Source organism: Cryptomeria japonica, chromosome 6 (assembly GCF_030272615.1).
Source record: "Cryptomeria japonica chromosome 6, Sugi_1.0, whole genome shotgun sequence".
Classification (NCBI taxonomy): domain Eukaryota; kingdom Viridiplantae; phylum Streptophyta; class Pinopsida; order Cupressales; family Cupressaceae; genus Cryptomeria; species Cryptomeria japonica.
In genome coordinates this window covers 556,002,098-556,027,922 of record NC_081410.1, presented here as the reverse complement: position 1 = coordinate 556,027,922, position 25,825 = coordinate 556,002,098, and the positions used below count along the sequence as shown (strand labels likewise).

General features: G+C 34.1%; 1 protein-coding gene across 1 annotated transcript; it reads left to right on the top strand.

Annotated features, from left to right (window-relative positions):
• The first annotated feature begins 365 nt into the window (after window positions 1-365).
• On the top strand, window positions 366-3,896 carry LOC131048176 (organic cation/carnitine transporter 4). The gene is made up of 2 exons (XM_057982058.2): window positions 366-1,047; window positions 2,542-3,896. Exons 1-2 carry the CDS (start codon window positions 603-605, stop codon window positions 3,720-3,722), a joined length of 1,626 nt encoding a protein of 541 aa, XP_057838041.1. The 5' UTR covers window positions 366-602; the 3' UTR covers window positions 3,723-3,896.
• The last annotated feature ends 21,929 nt before the right edge of the window (window positions 3,897-25,825 follow it).

The window sequence follows — 25,825 nt, the reverse complement described above, 5'->3', positions numbered from 1 at the left end:
CAATTTGATTTTTTTATGAACAACCTACTACATTGCATTGTTTATTTATTTTTTCTTTAATAATGTTTCATTTGTTTTTTATGAAATTTGGCAGTATTTAACAATAATAGAATATTGCATTAGAATTTTGGCAGCATTGCATTAGAAAATAATAATAATATAAACAACGAATATATTCTTTTTATTTTATATATTTCGAGCATTGACCCTTAATATCGCGACAAAAATCCTAATTTTTTGTATTATAGCTGTCACGTTCTTTTAGCTTGCCACATCATTTGTTACCCACTCATTCCACCTGCCACATCATCTATCACGTTGTCAAAATGGCCATACTCGTGAGTCTCGACCATTGAGCCAGATCAGACACAGCGATTCGATTGTCGATTCGCGGAGAACAAAAATATATTGTTAAATTGAGCGATTGATCACTAAATTTAGAAGAAGTCCAGTTTGTTTAATGTAGACAATTTTATCACAGTCCAAAGTGCGCTAGCTTTTCGCCAATCATTTTGGCTGCCATGTGAGGTTTCTAAATATTTACAGGCTATAAATAAGCAGTCTGAAGAAAATTAAGGCCATTTGTTTGCTTCAAGGGCGAGATGAAGGAAGGCAAGGATATAAGCAGCTTGGAAGAAAAACTATTGGGGGAAGATACTGGCAAAACGAGATTTACGATCGACCGTTTGTTGGAAAAATGGGTTGGGGAATTCGGGCGTTGGCAATTGAAGCATTTTTTATTGGTGAGCTTTGCATGGACGCTGGAGGCGATGCAAACAATGGTTATGATTTTCGCCGACCATGAGCCTGACTGGCGCTGCAAATCGAATAATCCTTTGCACGGCAGTAAGATTTTTACGGAAAGTGGTGAATGGCTAGGGTTCGATCCCTGCAGCCCTGCATCATCGATTTGCTCCATGGACAGATCGTTGTGGGAGTGGACGAGAGGAAGCAGCGTTTCCACCGTCTCTGAATGGGGACTCTTCTGCGCACAAAAATATAAAGTAGGGCTTGCGCAGTCTGCTTTTTTTATCGGATGCTTGATTGGTGAGTAGCATGGAAAGCTTTTGGCTTCAGAAACTTATAATATCTAGTACAGAATGGTAATTGTAATAAATGGAAAGTATTTGCAGAACATCTTGGATTGTTTTATTTATTGTTCTCTTCAAGAGATAAATTTCAAAGGATTTTAGATTGTTTAGATTTATTTAGTTGCAGGATTCAAAAAATTCAAGATTGTTTTATAAATATTAATTAGGGTTTGCGCAGTCTATTTTTTATCGGATGCTTGATTGGTGAGTAGCAGGGAAAGCTTTTAGCTTCCGAAAGCTAAAAATGGCTGGAGTATTTATAATAAGTCATACAGAATAGTAATCATGATCAATTGAAAATATTAGCAGAATAAGATGAATGTTTTATTTTTTATTCTCTATAACATATAAATTTAGAAGAATTTGAGATCGTTTAGCTTTATTTAGTTGAAAGATTTAAAAAATTCAAGAATATTTTATAAATGTAAAGTAGGGTTTGCGCAGTTTGTATTTTTGATCGGATGCTTGATTGGTAAGTGGCAGGGAAAGATTTTAGTCTCCGAAGACTTAAAATGCCTGGAGTAATTATAATAACTGATACAGAATAGCAGAATAGTAATTGTGATAAATTGAAAATATTTGTAGAACATCTTAGAATGTTTTTTTCTTTTGCTCTCTTTAACCGATAAATTTCGAAGGATTTTAGATTTTTTTTTTAGCTTTAATCAGTTTAAAATTCAAGAATTTTTCAAAAATATAAAGTAGGGTTTACGCAGTGCATTTTTTATCGGATGCTTGATTGGTGAGTGACAGGGAAAGCTTTTTAGCTTCAGACAACTTGAAATGGCTGGCGTATTTATCATAACTAGTACAGAATAGTAATGGCTATAAATGGAAAAAATTTGTAGAAAACCTTAGAATGTGTTCTCTTTTGTTCTCTTTTCTTGATAAATTTCGAAGGATTTTAGATTTTTTTTGGCTCTAATTAGTTGCAGGGTTTCAAAAATTCAAGAATTTTTCAAAAATATAAAGTAGGGTTTACGCAGTACATTTTTTATCGGATGCTTGATTGGCGAGTTACATGGAAAGCTTTTAGCTTCAGAAAACTTTAAATGGCCGGGTACTTGTCACAACTATTACGGAATAGTAATGGCGATAAATGGAAAATATTTACAGAACATCTTAGAATGTTTTATATGTCGTTCTCTCTAACACATAAATTTAGAACGATTTTAGATTTAGCTTTAATTTATTGCAGAATTTAAAAAAATGGAAAGCTTTTAGCTTCAGAAAACTTAAAATGGCCGGGTACTTATGATAACCATTACAGAATAGTAATGGCGATAAATGAAAAGTATTTGCAGAACATCTTAGAATGTTTTATATGTCGTTCTCTTTAACACATAAATTTAGAGCGATTTTAGATTTAGCTTTAATTTGTTGCGGGGTTTAAAAATATCAACTTCTTTTTAAGAATCGTGCTCAATTTCAAGATCTGGTTTGATTGCAGGAGCAGGGGTTTTCGGACACCTGTCGGACTCGTCCTTGGGCCGGAAGGGGGTTTTAAGGTTGGTCTGCATTTTAAACGCCATTTTCGGATTCATGACGGCAATGTCGCCGAATTTCTGGATTTATTCACTACTCCGCCTATTAACAGGAGTTAGCACAGGCGGTGTAGGCCTGTCATCATTCGTGCTGGCAACAGAACCAGTGGGACCTTCGAAGCGAGGTCCCGTCGGCATGTCCGCCTTCTATTTCTTCTCCCTCGGCATAACAATCCTTCCCCTCTTATCCTATTTCTTCACCACCTGGAGACTCCTGTACGTCGTGAGTTCGATTCCTTCCCTACTCTACGTCCTCCTTGTTCTGCCCTTCATTTCAGAATCCCCGAGATGGTACCTGGTAAAGGGCAGGACAGAAGAAGCCATGGCCGTCATGAGGTCGATGGCCTTCCACAATGGCAACATTTTGCCGGTAAACGTCTCCCTCGCCTTGGAAGAAGAAAACGAACAATCTGACGTGGACCCCTTCCAGGAGGTGAGCGGGAGCCCCGTGGACATCTTCAGGTCGCCCGTTACGCGCACCAGAATGGTATTCATGTTATTCATCTGGTTATCATGCGCTCTGGTGTACTACGGCCTGAGTCTCAACGTTGTAAACCTCAAAACCAGCCTCCACGTTAGCGTCTTCCTCAATGGAATATGCGAAATGCCGGCCTTCGCCATTACTGCAACTCTTCTGCAAAAGCTGGGGAGGCGCGTAATGCTGGTATCCACAATGCTCTTGAGTGGTTTCTGTGCTGTCGCGGGCAGTTTAATAAGCAGCGGGCAGGGAATTGCTACGCACAAGTTTCTGGGCATTCTGCAACTCGGGTGCAGTATGCTCGGAATATTCGGCATGGCAGGAACATACAATTTGCTGTATATATACACGGCTGAGCTTTTTCCGACCGTTGTGCGCAACGCTGCACTGGGAATGGCAAGCGTGACGGGGAATATGGGTGCTATTTTTGCTCCGCTGGTGATCGTATTGGCGACCGTAAATCCAGGGCTGCCGTTCGGAGTTATTGGTGCGTGTGGAGTGGCGGGTGGAATTGTGGCCATTAAATTGCCGGAGACGCTGAACCAGCCTTTGTATGAAACGATGACGGGCTTGGAGTGGGGAGAGACACGTGGAAAATGTGATAGCTAGCTAGGCTATCACATCGTTACTGCTGTTGTCAAGTTTCCTCTGGTTTCCGAGTTTAGTCAAGCAATGAGCGTATGCGAGCTGTGCAGTGGGAATTGAGTTCGAGATTTTCGTAAGTTTCTAATTTGTGGAGAGTGGAAATTGAAAATTTTGTTTAATAAATTTTATTTTTAGGGAAGGAAAGGTGTTTGTTTTTTTAATTTATTTAGTATTTTATTAAAGAAGTGAATTATTATTAGATTTTTTTTTCAGTTTTGTTTAGGTGAAAGATAAGAATGAATAGAATTATCACTAGTATATAGAGGAATAGAGGTGCCAAAAGATATCAGATTTTTTATATTCTATTTTAAAATTTATTATATTATCATATGATAATTAATATTAAATTAGTATTAAAATATGATTATATGATTATGTTTTAATAATAATTTTTATTTTATATTTATATTTCTATTACATTCTTTTTAAAAGGAAAAAAAATTAGTATCAAATTATGATATTGCTATTAGAACCATACCATGATTCATTAGTAGTGGATCAACTTATTAGACACTTTCAATCCCTATAATTAATAATAGTAGATTGAGATAATTATGAAGTTAACTAATTGAGTGAAAATAATAAATTAAATTAAATTAAAAATATAATAATAATTTATTTTTTATTTTCGTGTGTTCAAATTAAATGCTTAGTAATGCATGTGAGTGTGAGAATAAGTATAATAATAAATATAGAATAAAAATATAATGATACAATAATATATTACTATAATATTAATTTAGGTCTAATAATTTATTTATTTTGCTTTTCTAAAGAATTTAATAGAATATACAAAAACTTAATCTTATAATATAAAAATTTTACACCAATAATTTTTTGCCTTCATAAAGATTTTGATAGAAATATTAAAAAAAATAAAAAATAAGGGATGTATTAAAATATAGTAATATAATGGTATAATAATAATGATTTAATATTAAGTACAATATAATAACAAAATCATTTTTGAAGTGGAATAATGGATAGATAAAATAATTGATTCAATAATGATATCTTTCATTATCTTTTACTTAAATATTTCTAAATATGGGTATGCTAGTTTTTATTATTTAATTTATTTCTTTTAAATTGGCATCTATTACAAGTATTGAAAATTTTATGATGAAAATGACAAGAAGATAATTCGCCATTTATAACATCTTTAAAATCATATAAAGAGAGAGAGGTGTTCAATTCTAGTTCTTCTTCCCGATAGTCCACTCAATTAGCTCCAAATGAGAGAGTGGACAATTCTGAAGAAGAACTCAAAGAGGTATTCACTCGTGGGGGTCTTGAGCCAACACAAAAGGTTGACTGCTTCCCAAAACCTCCAAAACTAAATTGGGGAAGGAGGATTCCAGCAATTGTCAACTGGGTGGACACTTCAATTGTTCCTAGTTCTTCCTCCTTTGCCTCAGGCCCATCTTCTCCCTGTTGAGGATCATAATGACTGGGTTTGGCTAAAAATAGCTTGTTTTTGTTTTTAGTTTTATGTTAGATTTTCCACTTGTTAGCTATCAAACTTCATGTTTTTAAGTAGGTTTTTTGGTTTATGTCCTTGTTAATATATAGGCATTTCATGCATATTTTCTTCTGGGTATATTTTATTAGACTATCGTTATGACTTTAATTATGTATTTTCTACTTATTTTAATATAATATATCCAACCTCAGCCCTTTGTTGATCAAAAAAATTCTAGTGAGAAAAGAAGATCTTTAAAACACAATTTGTATTAACAATTCATATTGGGGTTTAGCAATGTCATTGATTGATCTAGATATCATAAGGATAAACAATAAAAAACACACTAATCATAAGGATAACAGTAAAAAACACACTAATCAGGAGATATCTTCACTATAAAATCACCTTATTAGACAACGCATTGGACCTAAAGGAAGTAGTGTACAAAACTTCCCTAAAACTTGTGGAGCCTACACAAGACATCAAATGGTAGATAGGGAGATTATTGGACCTAAAGGAAGTAGTGTACAAAACTTCCCTAAAACTTGTGGAGCCTACGCAACACATCACATGGTAAATAGGGAGATTATGAAAAGGAGAGAGAGAGAGAGAGAGAGAGAGAGAGAGAGAGAGAGAGAGAGAGAGAGAGAGAGAGAGAGAGAGAGAGTAGGGTCAAGAGAGGGGGAGAGGGAGAGATAATAGGGTCAAGAGAGGGGGAGGGGAAGAGAAAGAGAGAGAAGGGGGAGGGTGAGAATAGGATAGGATAATGAGTGAGAGAGAGAGAGAGAGAGAGAGAGAGAGAGAGAGAGAGAGAGAGAGAGAGAAGAAGGAGGAGAGGGTGAGAGACATGAGGTAGAGAGAGAACGAGAACGAGAAAAAGATGAGACTCAACAAAGAGAGAAGTGTGTGGGGGAGAGAAATGGGATAGAACTCAAGGAGGATAATTAGGTCTCAGAATCGGCAGAGACTGTGATGGGGGAAGGAAGACGAGAGAGAGAGGAAAAGAAGAGAGACATGCATGTATACAAACATATATACATATATCTATATAAATATATGTATATTTAACTATAGATATGCATATATACATACATAAACATGTTTTATTTATGTATGTCTATACATATGTGTAGTAAATGCTAAGTTTACAAGCATACATTATTATGTCTTCATAACTTGTACAAGTTTTCTGAAACACAAAATAATGGTTTTAGTTCTACATAACCCGTATGGGTTATGTAGAACCGCGAATAGTACTTTTTGTTTTTCAAAACCCGTGCGAGTTTTGGTTTGGTAAGAGGGTTCGAAAATGAACCCCCATTTTTGTTCCTTTACACATTTTTTCATCTTCCAACATGATTTCTTGACTTCGTCGTCATCAGGTTTACAAATGATCAAGTGGGTATCTCTAAAATTACTACCACAATCTCACACGTCTTCTCAATCTCCTGACCATATAAATTTTTCTATTTTTGGGACAACATTAGCATAGTAAACTTTAATTTTCTTTACCAATGCCTTGACAGTCCTCACAGACATATGTCTACCATTTTTTAATAACTTTTGATATACTTGACCAAGTTCAAAATAAATTACATAATATTGTTCTACACTAGATTCTATACACTTTCAAAAAAAGAAGTTTGCATTTTCAATTATTTTGATGCAAGTTATGCCCAGTGCACAAACAATTACCAAATTATCAAGATGCGGTCACTTCAAAAAATCATAAAAAAAAATACTCAACGAAAAATTATAAAAAAATACACAACTTCTAGATCTTACTCTTACCTGTCATCCTACCAAAGGGTTTTGCAAAATACTAAATCTAACTATATATTTTGTACAAAGCATGAAAACAACTATGTTATGTTTTTATGAAAAAATCAGGAACATTTTTTCATGCGCGAGATATTTGACCCTCTTAATCTTATTCAATTTTTAATAACTTTAGTAGTTTAGAATATTACAATTATTATTATTTTTTCAACTCCTAGTTTTGAGTGTATGACCTTCAAATATCTCTTTGAAGTTCAGGTTTACCTGTTTTCAAAAAAAAAAAGTGGCCACTTATACCTCCCTTTTTGTTTACCATCTTGGTGCACTTACCCTCTAATGCTATGATAACTATGCTATGATTGCTGAAAATGTTGATAGAATATTGATAATGATGCTAAGGGTCCTCTCATAGCCAAAAGAGGGGGTATTTATAGGATTTTCATAATCATAGGTGAGGTGACAAGAATCAACAGTTCAAATTCGATCCAGATAAATCGACTGTCTAGATTGAAGAATTTGGAAGGAGGTTGAGGAGAGGGACAGTTGTCATTCCTAAGGAGAGACAAGTGGCAAATAATCTCCAACCATATGCCAACAAAGGGGCAAGTGGCATGGAGATGAGAGACATGTGGCATAAGTGCCATGTGTCTCCAAGAGAGGATGAAGACTCCAAAAATGGTTAGGATAAGAGGTTGGAGGGGATAGGATTAGTTAACCTATGGTTGGGCTAGAGGTTGGTTAGAAAAAAGTTAGGTTAGAGAGTGGTTAGGAGTTAGGACACATGTTCTTAAATTTGAATTTAAAATTCAAATTTAATGAGGAGAGAATAATTAAATAAACAAATTAACTAAATTCATTTATTTAATTAATAAATAGAAGAAATTGATTTTGGTGTGATGAATTAAGAAAATGAACTATATAAACAAATTATTTAATTAATTTATATAGTAGAATAATAAAGGTCATTAATTAAATATTTCCATATTTAATTAATTCAATTTTCTAGACCGATTTTTAGTGTATGCATTTTGCCCCTCTTTGAAGCGATATGTGATAACATGTCGGTTCAAAGAAAAATTCACTCGTTGCTGTTGATTTGATTTGATTGGATGCCCTAGACATTGACTAATAGATGATGGATGTGAGGATGCCCCCTCAGGAGATAAATCGGAAAATGTTGAATTTTTTGTACGATTTTTTTTTTGCGATTTTTGAAATTTTTAATGATTTTTAAATTTTTAGATATTTTTAAATTTTTCGATTGATCTCCTCATAAAAGATTTAAATTTTTGCCGCTTGCCATTTTTTTGTTTTGATGAGATAAATTGGCATTTTGATGCCAGAGTGATAAAAATTTGATTTTGATTCTCCTATTTGATTGGTTGTTGATCAGTTTTGATTATCGTGATGATAATAGGTCGATAGGATAGATAAAAACAATCTCATGATAAATGAGAGTCAATGATGAAAGATCAACAAGATTGATTGAATCTCACATGAGATAATTAGGCTGATTGATTGATTGATAGATAGATTGATAATCAAAATTGATACATTGATTTGATGTGATAACAGGATAACAGGTTTGTGTTTGTTTGTCTCGAGAGAGATTCGTGAAGGCCTAGTAGTTGATCCCACGCTTGACACAAGCATAGCTCAATTTGATTGATAGATGTGGACTGTCCTCATTGATTGATATGCCCTGGTATATGATTAACTGGGGTTTGTTGACAGCTTTAGCAGAGAGGTGATATAACGAGAGTTCAGTGCATCGCCCCTCTTGATATACTAAGATATCACACACTTTGATTGTATTGTATACACTTTGTGATGAGACATTGATGATTCCTGTGATTCATTTTTGTGATGTATCTTCGATATTTTTGTGATAACATTGTACATTAGATATCAATTATTTTTTATGATATATGAGATGCAGCTTATCTGATTAGCCTACTTGTTGTATGATGCAGTTTTACATTATGGATGCATTTTACTTACTTTATAATGATATCTTGTATGTATTATATGTATGCAACTCTTTACATGTATGTCTTAGGTTCTACATGATTATGGATTTTAGATGATGGATGTATGCTTCCTATATGATGATGCAGTATTTACATGAGACATGCCTATGTGATTATGTGATTTATTGATGATTAAATACAATACATGATGGATCCTATTTGAGATGTTTATGCTCTTTAAAATGAATGGTGTCATGATTCTATGATGCAAAGGTTCTATATGCGATGAATATGAAATGATGATATGATTCTATGGTTTAATAATGCAATGATGTTATGGTTCTATGCATATGTGATGGTATGAGATGCTAACTATATGATATGCTTTCTTTTTGTTGTTTTTATGATTTTTGATGAAATGCAACTGACTTTATGACAAATGTGCAATATGAGATGTATGAATTAACTAAATGTATGCTGATGAAATGCAATGCAAAGATATGTATGACCTAAAAATGCATGATACATGAATTATTTATTTTTGTTGATGTCCAATGTACTCAATCACTTAATAAGAGAGATAACACCACTTGACCTCAACCTCTGGAAAATGAGATTTTATCCCTTATGCACCTTGAATGCAGCATACAATCTAATATAAATATGCAAATATGCAAGTAATGGCATGCTATCATCAGACTGGTCACTTTGATCATGCCTTTTATCATCATCGAGCCTTTAAAATATGGTAAGTGAGTGCAAACATCAATGGTATAATTGAACCATGATGACCTAAGCACTGTTTACCTAGATTTTGATATTGCAAGTTAACATAAGCATCAAGGTATAATGGACCAAGATGACCTGAGTGTTGCTTGCGTGCAAACAGACAAAAGTTAATCATCCTCCTATGCAAACCCGAAATGTCATCAATGATATTTGATTGATCATGTCCCTTGACAAATTTGCACAGTAATAATGATTAACTAATAGGCATCAGACAAAGAAAAGATCATGCTCTGTCCATGTTTCTCTAGTACAAGACATCCTTGAGTCACTCAAGAGGCATGATAACAAAAATCAAAACACAACAGTTGAACATTCAGACTAAAGTGTTTCAGATATGATTCAAAGTATATCATCCATTGATTTGGTGTTTTTTTAAATGGTAAGTTGGATTTTGATACTCATGTTCAAATGTTAGATATCTTGATCTTTGCATATGACTAACGTTACCCAACTACTTCTTTCCTAATGCGTTTACATTCAATGTAGATTATTACAGACCGAGTTCAGGATTTTTCCCTCGGTCTAGAAACACTCTGGTATATACAATGATCCAAACCATGATGGGATTTATAGATGAGACTTGATTAGATACAAAAGGATTTATTATGGATAACTACAATGGTGATGGATGGATGCAAGACAAGTGACTGAATAGATGGAGAAGTTGGTTGACAAATAGCGCCTGTTTCCAGTTTTTCACCATTTGTTTTTATTCCACTTTTTCTCATATTTGATTTTTTTAATTTTTTTTGGATTTTCTACTTTTTTGAGTTTTTTGGATTTTTTCTACTTTTTTGATTTTTTTGGATATTTTATGCTAATCTAATCCAAACTGATAGGTTCCTTGAGTTGATCTTCTTCTGGTGTTGATAACTGATAAGCGCCAGATCCATATGTAGTTGTGACAACAAAAGGACCCAACCAATTTGGCTTGAACTTTCCTTCCTTTTCACGATCTTGTTGATTGTGTGGATTTTCCTTAAGCACAAGATCACCAACTTGAAACATCCTAGGCTTGACCTTATGATTGTAGCTACGAAACATCCTTTGTTTCTAGACTCTCAAATGATCAACAACATTTTATCTATACTCTTGTAGCAATTCAAGTTCTTGTAACCTAGACACTCGTTGCTCCTCATCTAGAATGAGACCCTTTAGTGACACACGAAGAGATGATATTTCAACCTCTACTGGTTATATTGATTCAAACCCATAGAAGGGAGAATATGGTGTGGCACCTATTGGGGTGCAGATACTGGTGTGATATGCCCATAGAGTAGGATTTAGCTGAACGTGCCAGTCTTTTCCAGCATCATTAACTATCTTCTTCAATATTTTCAAGATTATTTTGTTTGATGCTTCTGCCTAACCATTTTCCTGCGGGTAATACGATGTTGAAAACCTATGCTGGGTGAACTCACAATAATGGTTCCCACTTTTTTGCCACTTTTGACACTGAGATGTACATTTTTAAAATAATCTTCAACTTCTGAGAACTATAACTTTTAAACTATTAAAAATTTGAAGATGATGTAAATTAGTGATTTCCAGCATTTTATTTGTAGATTCTATATACATTTTTTTCAAATTTTTTTGAAGGATTTTTAAAAAAAATTTCCATCTCCCTCGAAAAGTAGTTTTTTACAACAAACTACATTTTTTAAGAGTGAAGTGCCTCCCGAAATGCATAACTTTTTTTCTATAAATGATAAAAACTCAATTCTTTTGAATTTTGGTTTGTAACATCAATATCCAGGGCTTGCATTTGGTTTTATAGTGATATGTTCAATATTTTTCATTTTATAAAGTTTTGAAGTCCAACTAGTCATAATTCAAACATAGGTTTACGTTTGAACACATAACTTGTTCTATATAAATCGAAATTCAAATTTTTTTTTTGTTAGAAAGAAGACATCAATACCAGGGGCTTAGATATTTTTCAGAATTTTTTTGAATTATTTTCTTATTTTTCCCAAGGCGTTGAACAGAGAAGTTCATATTCGATGAAAAACCAATTTTCCATAAAATTAAAAAAACAAGAACATAATAAATTCAAAATATAACAAAATTATACTCGTTAGAAAGCTTGCTTCGAGTACTACTATCTAATATTTTTGGGTTATCAAGATTATTTCATTCGTGTATTGATCCAGAGCTCCGAAGTCATTAATTCTTCATAACTCTGAAATTTTTTAGGAGAAACCCCTAGTTTGCGGTTTCAAACGAACACAAGTTCGAGCGAATTGGGTTCGCTCGAACCCAAAATGGTTCGAGCGAACCCCCATTCGCTCGAACCAATGAGATCGATTTTGGCACGCACATTTTTGTAACTGCCATGTTCGAGCAAACCCAACAATTTTTAACTGTCGGCTTTCGTTCGAACTCTGGCCGACGCATTTTTTTTTTTTTTTTTCATTTGTGGAATCATATAAATATCCATAATTTTTTTTCATTTTTTATCACCCAAATGATTAAAATAATTCGCATTTTTGGATGAAAGAAGACATTTGAAAATTATTTTGAAGGCAATAATTTGAAGGTTTTTTGTAAAAGCATGGGAAACAAGAAGAGAAGGCAAAATAAGACTTCAAGGAATTATTCTCTCGAAACGGAAGAAAGATATCGAGAACAAAGAAGACAAAGATATCATGATGCAAGTATGTATTTTTAATTTAATATGTATTACGTATCAATTAATTAGAATTCAATATTTTTTATCTAATATTTTTAATAGGATTAAAAATAATTTTGTTTTAATTGGAAAGCATAATTAATTTGAGATAATACATGTGTATTTGCAAATTTCAAATTCCATCAACTTGCTTGTTGTGTAATTGTATTTTTCTCCTATTTAATTAAGTTCATTTATAATAGATAAGACCTATTAAGTCATAAAATTCATAAGAAAGGTATTATGTCATAATTTCTAGGTTCTAAATTATATATATTGAATATTTAATCTACATGTACAAGTAATTTCATGTGATAGGTCCTTTAATATCACATAATATATATCTGTCTTAAGGGTAGTTAAGTATATTAATTGTGAAATGTTTTTTCAAATGTGGTCATATTGATTTTAATAATAAGGCCTATTAGGACTATTACATTGATTATAGGTCTTAAATGTGACATAACTTTATAACCTATTAAACATGTTGAATAATTTAGGTGAACTATTTATATTCAACTTCACGTACATGCAAAAACATTTCAGATTAGGAGGTCTATTATGCAATAATAGGTCTTAAATATAAACACATGTGACAAATTATAGTGCACTTACATTATGGTCCATAACAAATTAATATGAGGTCACCTAAGTTATCGTATGCATGCATCAAAATATTTGTACTTTTAATTTTCAAAATTGGAATTTCTAATTTATCAAAATTTTATTTTATGTGTTAAATTAGTGCTCAAAATTAGAGATTGAACTTTAATCCTAACCTGAGAACAAATTGAACTTTAAACCTAAACATGTAATTTAATTAGAGTTATAAGTTCAATAAGGTCCTGAAAGTAATTAAATTTAATAAACCAAATTGAATCCAGGCTAATTTTAACATGTAAAGCTTTAAGCCAAATTCATCCCTATTCTTAATCCTAATTGAATAATCTCTGATTAATTCAAGAACCTTACACAAACTCTTAAATTATGTGCAGAACAGGCAAACGAACCTGTTGAAGAACACAATATAGTTGATGAACATAGGGAGGAGATTGTCCAAGTTGAACCAATGGAGACCTTTGAAGGAGAGGGGTCAGGCTCCTTACCTCCTACCACTGATATGGATGAGCATATTGTGGATCTAGCTAAACAGGTGAAGAGAAATATTTCTTATAAAAATTTAGATCATTTACTTGAAATGGATGTGGATGAGTTGAAACATCTCAGTGAAGAACCTAGACATACTAAAAGGAGGTCAATGAATAAAAGTGGAAAAGAAATAATGTCACATTTCAACAATCTTGATACTACACTAGAAAAAGCTCAATTGTTATCAATTGTACTTACTCATAAAGGCTTAATAGATCCAATGAAATTGTTGGGTATAGATACAACAAGTCAAAAGAGGAAATCTTCTCAGGTACAAAAATCTATTGTTGATAATGTTAAGAAAGGTTTGGTGAACATTGGTAAAAAATCTCGAAAACTAGATAAGACCATTTCAAGAAGAGTGATGTTGACATCTTTAGTAAATGAAAGATTGCCTCAAAAAAGACAAATCTCTTCACTGTCATCTGAGTTTGGTTTTAGTAGAAGGACAATATCTAAATATGTTAAAAGGAGAAAGATTTTGGATGATACTACCTCAGAAGGGAATTGGGCAATTATGTGTAGAGCTCCTCGTTCTAATAGAATTGAAGATGTTGTTAGGAACTTTGTGACAAGTTTTTGGAATGATAATACTCGCCCTTCATCAAATAGTAGAGATGTTATCAAGCAAATGATTGGTCCTAATTGTTATGATCTCCATGTAAAACATTGGATAGACACAACAAAACATGAATTGTATGTATTGTTTACTAAAACAAACCCTCATATAAAGATTGGACAAACCATGTTTGAACGGTTAAGGCCATATTATGTGAAGTTAAACAAAGTTTTTGAAACTTGTTGTTGTCGTTATCACATCGAATTTGACTTGTACTATCATGTGTTTCGAAAGATTAGAGAAGATAATGATGGTTATGAAAATGCTCCTCCTAAACGAACAAGTCAATTCATAGCATCCATCTTATGTGATAAATCAGATGATAATGCAACCGGTCAAATAAATTGCATAAGAGGAATTTGTGGAACATGCGGGGACTTGGCTAAATTGCCTTTGAGAGATGAAGATACTGACATGAGGAAGATGGTAAATTGCAAGAGTTACAAGTACCAAAAATTTGAAACAAAATTTGGAAAGGAATCTACAAGACTAGATTATGTAGAAGAGGAAATACCTATTGGAACATTTATGGAAAATTTTCGTAAGTTGATAAAACCATACATATGCCATGGTTTTTTTGCCAAGTGGCAAGAAGAACAATTTAAAAGATTAAGAGACACTTTCCCACTTGGAACTATTCTATCTGTAGTTGACTTCGCAGAGAATTACTCTTTTGCACATCAAAAAGAGATTCAATCAGAGTATTACTTTTCAAAGCAAATCACTATTTTCGTGCATGTGTGTTATCGACATGCACAGATGAATTTGGATGGTGTTGATAGTACATTTGAAAATCGTGTCATTAAGAAAGAGTGCCACTTCTATATTAGTGATGATAAGGAGCATGACACACTTTTTGTACAACATTGCTTTAAGAAGTTTTTTGAATATTTGAAAGATAGAGGCATAACAATAGTTAAACATTTTGTTTGGTCTGATGGATGTGCGGCACAATTTAAATCTTCAAGGCCATTTTATGCACTATGTAGATATCATCGAAATGACAAAATACCACATGTTTGGAGTTTTTTTGAGAGTGGTCATGGAAAGGGTGAACATGATGGTGCAGGAGCTTGTATCAAACGTGCTCTAAGAAAGCATCAAATAAAGTACACAGGAGAACGTATAGAAAATGCACATGATGTTGTTGAATGGTGTAAGAAACACTTTGAGCAACCGAATTATCCTGGGGAATCATCATCGAGAACATATAAGCCCATTCCATATAGAGTGTTTTGGGAGATAACTGGTACGTGTTCTCTTTTAGTATTTTATTTAATTTTTTTTAATTTAACAACTTGATCTACATGTACATTCTTGTACACATGTACATTTTGCAGATGTAGATAGAAAATCAATGCATGGATGCAAGAGTGTGGAGAGGACAAGATCTTTGCATTGTGTCATGAGTACAGATAATTGCCCATGGACATTATACACTAGGGATTATTCATGTTTTTGTACAAAATGCATTTTCGAAAACTATGTTGATTGCAAGAACCAAGAGCTTGGATATGTTAGTGAATGGAAAATGGTGCCACTAGATGTTTCTGACACATACGAGGATTCAAATGAGGATGAAAACTTTGAAGACATTCCTTTGATTTCTGTTGATTACGATCATATTTCAGGATTGATTAAAAAAGGTACATACATGACGTACACATGTAAACATTTCCTTAAAAATGACATATAACTTAGAATTTATTTAACTTGTGTCAAATTGCAGGAGATATTTTTGCAGTCATAGCAGAAGATGGAAATATAGAAGGTGTTAGTTATTATTTATTGCGTTGCACAGAAGAGAGAAAGAAGTTATCAAAATCTAAGATGAGTGATGGAATGTCATTTCCCACAGGTTTGAGTTCGGATTTGAATATGTACATGTACATGTACAAATCGCTTATGTGAAATTTTTTAATTTCTTGAATGTTTCTTATATACATGTACATGCAGGATCAGTTGTAGTGCAAGGGACATATTTCAAACAAGTTAAAATTTTTCAACATGGGATTCATTTCATTGAATACCAAATTGACAACAAGGTATATCAGTATAGTCACTTGGTCATTGTTGTTGGCCTAATTCTTCAAACAGTTCCACGTCGAGGGCGGTCTCAAAAGTGGAGACTAGATAGTGAAGATCATGACAAAATATTAAGTGTTATTGAAGAGCGTTGTGAACCACTTGATGTGGTATGAACTATATATACATTTAGTAATCCACATGAATTGAATTTTAATGTAAGTTCAAGATAAATTCTAGATCTCAAGTAACTTGTTTTGAAACTAAAGGATAAATATTTTTTAAGTTTATTTATACATTATATCAAATTAGGATGTATTTAAATGTGCATGTTTAATTGTATGTAATTGTATTTGTATTTAATTAAAAAATGCATATTATTTAAATTAGAATGTAATATGTACATTTGTAAAATTGATATTTAATATGGAATTAGGACATGCACATGTTGTGAACTATTTAACTACAATATACATACCTAGAAGCTCACATACCTACAATACACATACCTAGATGTAATATACATGTATTGGATGTGAACTATTCAATACATGACCTATTAAGTTTAGTTTGTTCATTTCATACATACTCTTTTGTTTGAAAATCTTGAAACATGTATAATCATACATACTCTTTTACATTTGAAAATCATTTCATGTATAAATTAAATCTAATAGATAATCAAACATGTATAAATCTAATTAATACATCAAGATAAATTCTAGATCTCAAGTAACTTGAACATTTGAAACTAAAGGATAAATATTTTTTAAGTTTATTTATACATTATATCAAATTAGGATGTATTTAAATGTACACATGTTTAATTGTATGTAATTGTATTTGTATTTAATTAAAAAATGCATATTTAAATTAAAATGTAATATGTACATTTGTAAAATTGATATTTAATATGGAATTAGCACATGCACATGTTGTGAACTATTTAACTACAATATGCATACCTAGAAGCTCACATACCTACAATATACATACCTAGATGTAATATACATGTACTGGATGTGAACTATTCAATACATGACCTATTAAGTTTAGTTTGTTCATTTCATACATACTCTTTTGTTTGAAAATCTTGAAACGTGTATAATCATACATACTCTTTTACATTTGAAAATCATTTCATGTATAAATTAAATCTAATAGATAATCAAACATGTATAAATCTAATTAATACAATCAAGATAAATTCTAGATCTCAAGTAACTTGAACATTTGTAAAATTGATATTTAATATGGAATTAGGACATGTACATGATCTGTGAACAATTTAACTACAATATACATACCTAGAAGCTCACATACCTACAATGTATTGGATGTGAACTATTCAATACATGACCTATTAAGTTTTGTTTGTTCATTTCATGTATAATCTAATATAATCTAATATAATCAAACATGTATAATCTGATCAAACACAAACCAGGTATAAAGTATAATCTAGAGTCTAAACAAGTCATTGTACATGCATGAAATATACAATCTAATCAAACATGTATTTAAATCTAATTTAATCAAACATCATGTACATAAATCTAGAATATAATCAAACATGTATAAATCTAATATAATCAAACATGTATAAAACTTATAAAGTATAATCTAAAGTCTAAACTCCATGTATAAAGTATAAAGTATAATCTAGAGTCAAACACAAACCAGGTATAAAGTATAATCCAGAGTCTAAACTCCATGTATAAAGTATAAAGTATAATCTAGAGTCAAACACAAACCAAGTATAAAGTATAATCTAGAGTCTAAACTCCATGTACGTGCATGAATATATATAATATGAAAGTATATAAAAAGATAAATGTAAATGAGCTATAAAGTCTGAAGCAAATCAACAGGGATCATGTCGGCTACGAACTGAGCGACCATCTGAGGGGGAGTCCTGCAAAAGTAGAATTTATTTAAATATTAAATATAATATATCTATCTCTCTAGACGTGCACATGTACATCAAATATATATACCAAAAACCATAACTAACCTGTACACTAACAGCATCTAAAGAATCTCTCCTACGCATATGCTCAGAGCTCAAGGAAGGAGTGACATGAGCTAACTGTCAATTTAAGGATTAGTCCACAATCAATTTAAATGATCTACAAATTAAAACCTAGAACTCTAGATTATTTATTAAACATGAGATCTATATATATAGATTTATCAGGTACAAATTTGCAATGTATGTATACATATCTTCTAAAATTTTAAACGCACATGTACATGTACATACCTGTGTATCACCTAGAGTAGGCTGTATAGTCTGATCCTGTCCCATGATCATATCAACAACATCACTCGTGCCTGCATATCCCTCTCTAGCTGTACGTATCACTGAGGAGTGCAAGGGGCTAACTAGATGAGTGGGCATCGTGGATGAAGTGTCTGACTGTAGTAGCATGTCCATAAATCCAGTATGGCTCAAATCTCTCAGCTGATCCTCAAATGAGTCCAAACCCTCATCTGTGATATGTACCTGATCAGCTCGTATCTCCTCCTCAAATGAATCCAACCGGCCCTCATCTGTGATATGGAGCTGATCAGCTCGTAGCTCCTCCTCTGCAGCAACAGAGTGATCTGTAGGTGGGTCAGTGCCTGGAGCATGCGTAGAGTGATGAGAATGTTGTGACTACCTTGGGGTATGCGTCGATGCCACTGTAGCCTGACCATCTCTGAGAATCTCCTCTCTAACATCACCCAATGGTATCCCAAGTCGAGATGAAATAAAACTATAAGCATGTAGTAGGTCCTCAGCTAAATACTGTGACATTTGTACATGTCTACTACCTTCGACTATAGTTGCTACCTCATCTGGGGAGGGGATGCCAGCAGAAATATATCGATCATCTGAATCTGAAGCCCCCCCATGACTAGAAGATGCATGATCTATGGATGATCGCGAACGTGGTCGACTCATCATATATCTGCCCACCCTGTTAGAAGATATGGTGGCTGCTGCTGATGCAATCTATCTAATCCTATCAATTGCTTCTCTCTAAGAAGCAATCACAACGTGATCCGCTATGGGTGCCATGGCTGGGACTACTGTAGGAAATCTCTAGCCAACAAGGTCCCTGTGTCTAGGCGGAGCTCTATCATGCCTACGATATGCATCTCTATCAGCAATCCTGCCCCTCCCCTGTCCATAATATCCCGGAATATCAAGGTAGTTTGGTTTCATCTGACAATGAACCTCAGCAAATACCTGCTGTGCAAAGTATAATGGAATCTGGTCGTTATTAGGATAACGACCATGGGCTGCTAAGAATCGTGGGTAAATCAGTGATGCAACCTATGGGTCAATACATCTGGTAACCTGATATCCCCTCACATTACTCTTCTCCTGATATTGTGGGAAGCATCTCTCCTTGATGGTCTCCTTTGAGACCACCCCCACCACATCAGCGAAAGAATGAGGACCCCTCACCTCACTCCTCAACTATCTATATATATCCTCTATAACCTCAGGTGAGAATGAGGTATGAGATGCTAAGCGGTCCCTCAATGTCCGCAAACTGTCAAAAATGGACGTGCACGTACTCTTGTACACGCCATCAGTACGAGGGTCATCTAGTATGGCCCTCAACCTATGCAACTCCCGATCACTGTAATGAAAAATAGTAGCAATGTCAGGCAAGGGGGGATCCTCCTGTGGAGGATCCTGCTGTGGTAGCTCCTGATGTGGAGCCTGCGCAGGTGGATCCTGATGTGGAGCCTGCGCAGGTGGATCCTGATCAGGAGCCTACGAAGGTATATCCTGGGATGCCATCTATCTAGGTACATGTCATAAAGTTAAAATAAATACGTAAGCAGAGAGAGAGAGAGATCATTTTCATGAGAGAGAGAGAGAGAGATCATTTTCATTTTCAAAAAATACATGTAAAAATTTCAAATATTTCAGTGAGAGAGAGAGAGAACATATATTTCAGATCTAGAGATAACATATATTTCAGAGAGATAGAGAGATCTAACATGTGTATATATTTAAATCTTTGACATACATAAAAAATTCAAGAATAGAGAGATCTAACACGTCATATGTTAGGACACTATATGATCCTAAGGACAACATACGACCCCTTAAGACACTATGTGATGGACTAAGGGGTATGTCGTTCACACTAGGATTTTATAAGGGGTCATATGTGGTTCTTACCAAATATGACCCCTTAGGACACTATATGATCCTAAGGGGAATGTCATATGTATAGTAGGATGTTATAAGGGGTCATATGTGACCTACTAAGGGGTCACACATGTGTTAATGCATGTGTCACCCCTTAGGACACTATATGATCCTAAGGGGAATGTCATATGTACAGTAGGATGTTATAAGGGGTCATATGTGACCTACTAAGGGGTCACACATGTGTCAATGCATGCGTGACCCCTTAGGACCACATACGACCCCTTAAGACACTATGTGATGAACTAAGGGGTATGTCGTTCACACTAGGATTTTATAAGGGGTCATATGTGGTTCTAACCACATATGACCCCTTAGGACACTATATGATCCTAAGGGGAATGTCATATGTACAACAGGATGTTATAAGGGGTCATATGTGACCTACTAAGGGGTCACGCATGTGTTAATGCATGCGTGACCCCTTAGGACCACATACGACCCCTTAAGACACTATGTGATGGACTAAGGGGTATGTCGTTCACACTAGGAATCTATAAGGGGTCATACGTGGTTCTAACCACATATGACCCCTTAGGACACTATATGATCCTAAGGGGAATGTCATATGTACAACAGGATGTTATAAGGGGTCATATGTGACCTACTAAGGGGTCACGCATGTGTTAATGCATGCATGACCCCTTAGGACCACATACGACCCCTTAAGACACTATGTGATGGACTAAGGGGTATGTCATTCACAGTAGGATTCTATAAGGGGTCATATGCGGTTCTAAGGGGTCATGCATATGTTATAACACATGCATGACCCCTGAGGACCACATATGACCCCTTATGACACTATGTGATCCTAAGGGGAATGTCATATGTACAGTAGGATGTTATAAGGGGTCATATGTGACCTACTAAGGGGCCATGCATGTGTTAATGCATGCGTGAGCCCTTAGGACCACATATTCAACCCCTTAGGACACAAAGGAAATGTCATATGTACAGTAGGATGTTATAAGGGGTCATATGTGACCTACTAAGGGGTCACACATGTGTCAATGCATGTGTGACCCCTTAGGACCACATACGACCCCTTAAGACACTATGTGATGAACTAAGGGGTATGTCATTCACACTAGGATTTTATAAGGGGTCATATGTGGTTCTAACCACATATGACCCCTTAGGACACTATATGATCCTAAGGGGAATGTCATATGTACAATAGGATGTTATAAGGGGTCATATGTGACCGACTAAGGGGTCACACATGTGTTAATGCATGCGTGACCCCTTAGGACAACATACGACCCCTTAAGACACTATGTGATGAATTAAGGGGTATGTCGTTCACACTAGGATTTTATAAGGTGTCATATGTGGTTCTAAGGGTTCATGCATGTGTTATAACACATGCATGACCCCTCAGGACCACATATGACCCCTTATGACACTATGTGATCCTAAGGGGAATGTCATATGTATAGTAGGATGTTATAAGGGGTCCTATGTGACCTACTAAGGGGTCACGCATGTGTTAATGCATGTGTGACCCCTTAGGACCACATACGACCCCTTAAGATGCTATGTGATGGACTAAGGGGTATGTCGTTCATACTAGGATTTTATAAAGGGTCATATGTGGTTGTAATGGGTCACACATGTGTTAAGACACTATTTGATGGACTAAGGGGTATGTCGTTCACACTACAATTTTATAAGAGGTCATATGTGGTTCTAAGGGGTCACGCATGTGTTATAACACATGTGTGACCCCTTAGAACCACGTATGATCCCTTAGGACACTAGATGTGATCCTAAAGGGAATGTCATACATGTACACTACTATGTTATATGTGATCTTCTATGACCTCCTAAGGGAACGTATAGTGTCATATGTGGTCTTAAGGGGTCATGTTGTGCGTGTAATAGGATGTGAAAATGGGTCACATTGTAGAGGAAATTTAATTTGTTTAAATTTGTTATCTAAATTTTCTAATGTTTATTTAAATTAATTTTTCTAACGTTTTTCTTTTTTTGCTAATGTTTTTCTAAGTTCTAATTTACTACAGGTTAGTTTTCTATGTTTTTCATAACAATTTTTTAAAATGTCGAAAAAAATATACATCTATACAATTATGTAATTTTAAAAACAAATTGACACATTTCAATCAAAACATTAAATTATCAAACATTTTTCTAAAATAATGAAAAACAATAAATTATCAAACATTTTTCTAAAATGTTGAAAAACAATAACTATATACAATTATTTAATTAAAAAAATAAATTAACAAACAAATTATTTACAAATTTAATAAAAAAAACATTATTAAACCAAACAAAGGGTTATTTTGTGCACCTGATATAACAAAGGTCGAAAACTGAAATAGGAAAGATGCTAACTGCTGCAAACAAAGTTTGGTGACGTGATGCTGATGACTGGTTCGATCCAACCCCCACCAGACAGAAAAAGTCAAATTTGATAATGACCTTTTAACTATCATTTTTGATATTTATAAATTTAAAAAAAAACCCTAACCGAAAAGGGTTCGAGCGAATGGGGGGTTTGCTCGAACCCAAAAGTTGCGCAATGTTCGAGCGAACCCAAGTCAGAAGGATGGTTTGCTCGGACTGCCAGGGGTAGTTCGAGCGAACATTCCTATTTCGCTCGAACATGGGCAAATCTGAAATTCCCACTTTCGCCAAATTCCTTCATTGGCAAAAGTGGGAACCAACTTTGTGAATTCACCCTGCTAGATCTAGAAATTTTCACAGAGCTCTCTTACATCTTAATTTTTGAATTGTCGTCCATTATCAGTGATAATAGTCATAGGAATGCCATAGCGACATATAATATAGTTCAAGATGAATGCAACAATTTTCTTTCTTGTGATAGTAGTGAGGGGCACTGCTTCAATCCACTTTGTGAAATATTCAGTAGCTGTGAGTATAAAATTGTGACCATTTGAGGAAGGTGGATGGATTTTCCCTACTAGATCTAGGCCCCATTCACAAAATGGCCATGATGTGGCCAGGGTATGAAGCTCTTGTGCTGGTGCGTGTATGAGATCATCGTGGATCTGACATGGTTTGCACTTTTTGGCGAATTGAAAAGAATCCCTTTCCATAGTAGGCCAATAGTAACCCAATCGTATGAGTTTCTTCGAAAGAGTAAGACCACTCAAATGAGTACCACAAATACCATTATGAACTTCAGTTAAAGCCTTCATAGATTCTTCCTACTGAAGACATCTGAGGAGAGTACCATCTAGGCCTCGTCTATATAAACTATCTGCGACAAGGGTGTAATGAGCGGATTGTCGAATGAAGTTTCATTTTTCATTCTTTGATAGGTCAAGAGGAAGGACATTGTCTTTCAAGTAGGTATAAATTTTCCCAACATGAGAGGAATCGGGTCCTACTAGGTGACATATGATTTGGGAATCGGGACAATCATAAGCAGGGTGAAACAATTATTTCACTAGGAATTCGTAACAATCTTGATTTTTTTTTGTTTGAAGCAAAGAGGTAATTGTAGCCATGGTATCAGTTGTTTTTTTGTCATTCCTCGGGATCTTCTCAAAAGAAATATCTAAAAAGTACTTTCTAAAGTCATCTACCATCTTCTTGTAAGGCATCAACTTTTCATCTTTGGTTTGATAATCATCATTAACTTGATTGATGACCAGCTGAGAATATCCAAAAACTTGCAAATGTGTAATATTCCATTCTAAAGCCATCTTAATTCCTATTACTAATGCCTCACATCTACCATATTATTGGTGCAAGGGAAAGTTAGTTTGTATGCTTTTGGGATGGTGTGACCTTGAGGTGTGATAAATAGCAAGCCTGCCCCCAATCCATGTTGTGTATAAGAACCACCAAAATATAACTGCCATGTTTGCTTCGTGATTGTAAGAGCATCAGCATTTGGAAATTCAACCTGTGTTGGATGATTATCATGGAGTGGTGTTTTTTCTAATTGGTCAGCAATCACTTGTCCTTTCATATCTTTTCTATCAATATATTTAATGTCAAAGTCACTCAAGATCATTACCCATTTTGCCAATCTACCTGTTAAGGCTGCCTTGCTAAGAAGATATTTCAATGGATCAATTTTGGCTATCAGCTTTACTAAATCGGTTAGCATATAGTGCCTTAATTTTTGGGATGTGAATACTGTAATACCCTAAAATTGGTCATCTAAACCATGGGACCCTAATCTCGACAACATCACCAAGGTCCTAACCAAAGGCAACTAAATCAATCTTGAGCACATTATTAATTCTTTAATCATCAAATATCACATGGCAAATCAACTAATCAATATTAATTAAATATTTATTTAACCAATCAAATCATTTCTAAGAATATCATTTTGATCAATTATCCCATTTTAATTTATTAAATATCCTTGCATATTTAATTAATTAATAAATTTGCCATTCAATCATGCAAAAAGGATTAATTTATTACAAAAAGATGAATTAATTTATTACAAAGAGTTGGGTTGAAAATAAAACAAAAAAAGAATTGAATTGAGAGAGAAATCAAACTTGAGATATTATTTCTTTTTCTTGAATAAATCAAATATATGCATGGAATTATCTATTTTTATCCTATATGCATGGAATTAATTTATTATTATTTTCCAATGCAACTTGGACTTCTAATTTGAATGCATTTCAATTAAACTATAATTGGAATCTATCTCAAGGTTAACTGAATCTGATTTCTCAATTATTTCAATTAATCCTAAATTGAGCTTTTTCTCTTGTTATTCTCTATAAATTCAGTCTTCAACTCTCATTCCAATTCACCCCAGAGATTTTTGAGAACACGCTTGGAGATTATTATCATGCTAATTTCGCTCTGGAGTCATTAAAGATTATTGTTCTTTAAGATTATTTGCGTCCATTATTACTTGCATCCATTGTTGCTTGAATTGATTATTATTGCTTGAATTATTCATCCATCTTGCATCCATATAGCTTAATATCATATAGATTAAATCCTTCATCTTGGTGTAGTCTAGTCACTGGTATTGCTTATAAAAATCTGAGAGCAATCTTATACTTGCATCTTTTAGAAGGCAATTAGTCGCTTTGCTATGGTTTATTACTTATCGATTATTGATTACTAACCATGCATATAATGACTTAATTGAAGTGTTGTGCTTGCAGCTACAGGTTCACTTTTTCACACACACATCTCTGGCGCCCACCGTGGGGCCCGAAGACTACATTTTTTCAACCTCAAAGACTGACTGCTTTATTTTTTATTATTTTCCAGGTTTCAGATTTTTCGGTTTTTCGTTCGTACATCTTGTACGATAATTTTTACAGGCTGAAACGACAAACTGCAAGTGTCACACGAATTCCAAATATCTTATCGTACGAGCAGATCCTCTGTCGTACAAGTAGAAA

What these genes read in the sequence shown, in the direction of transcription:
- LOC131048176 (XM_057982058.2), top strand. Translation starts at nt 603, where the DNA reads ATGAAGGAAGGCAAGGATATAAGCAGCTTGGAAGAAAAACTATTGGGG. An exon ending in TTTTATCGGATGCTTGATTG is followed by an intron (nt 1,048 to 2,541) that starts GTGAGTAGCATG and finishes GTTTGATTGCAG; the next exon opens with GAGCAGGGGTTTTCGGACAC.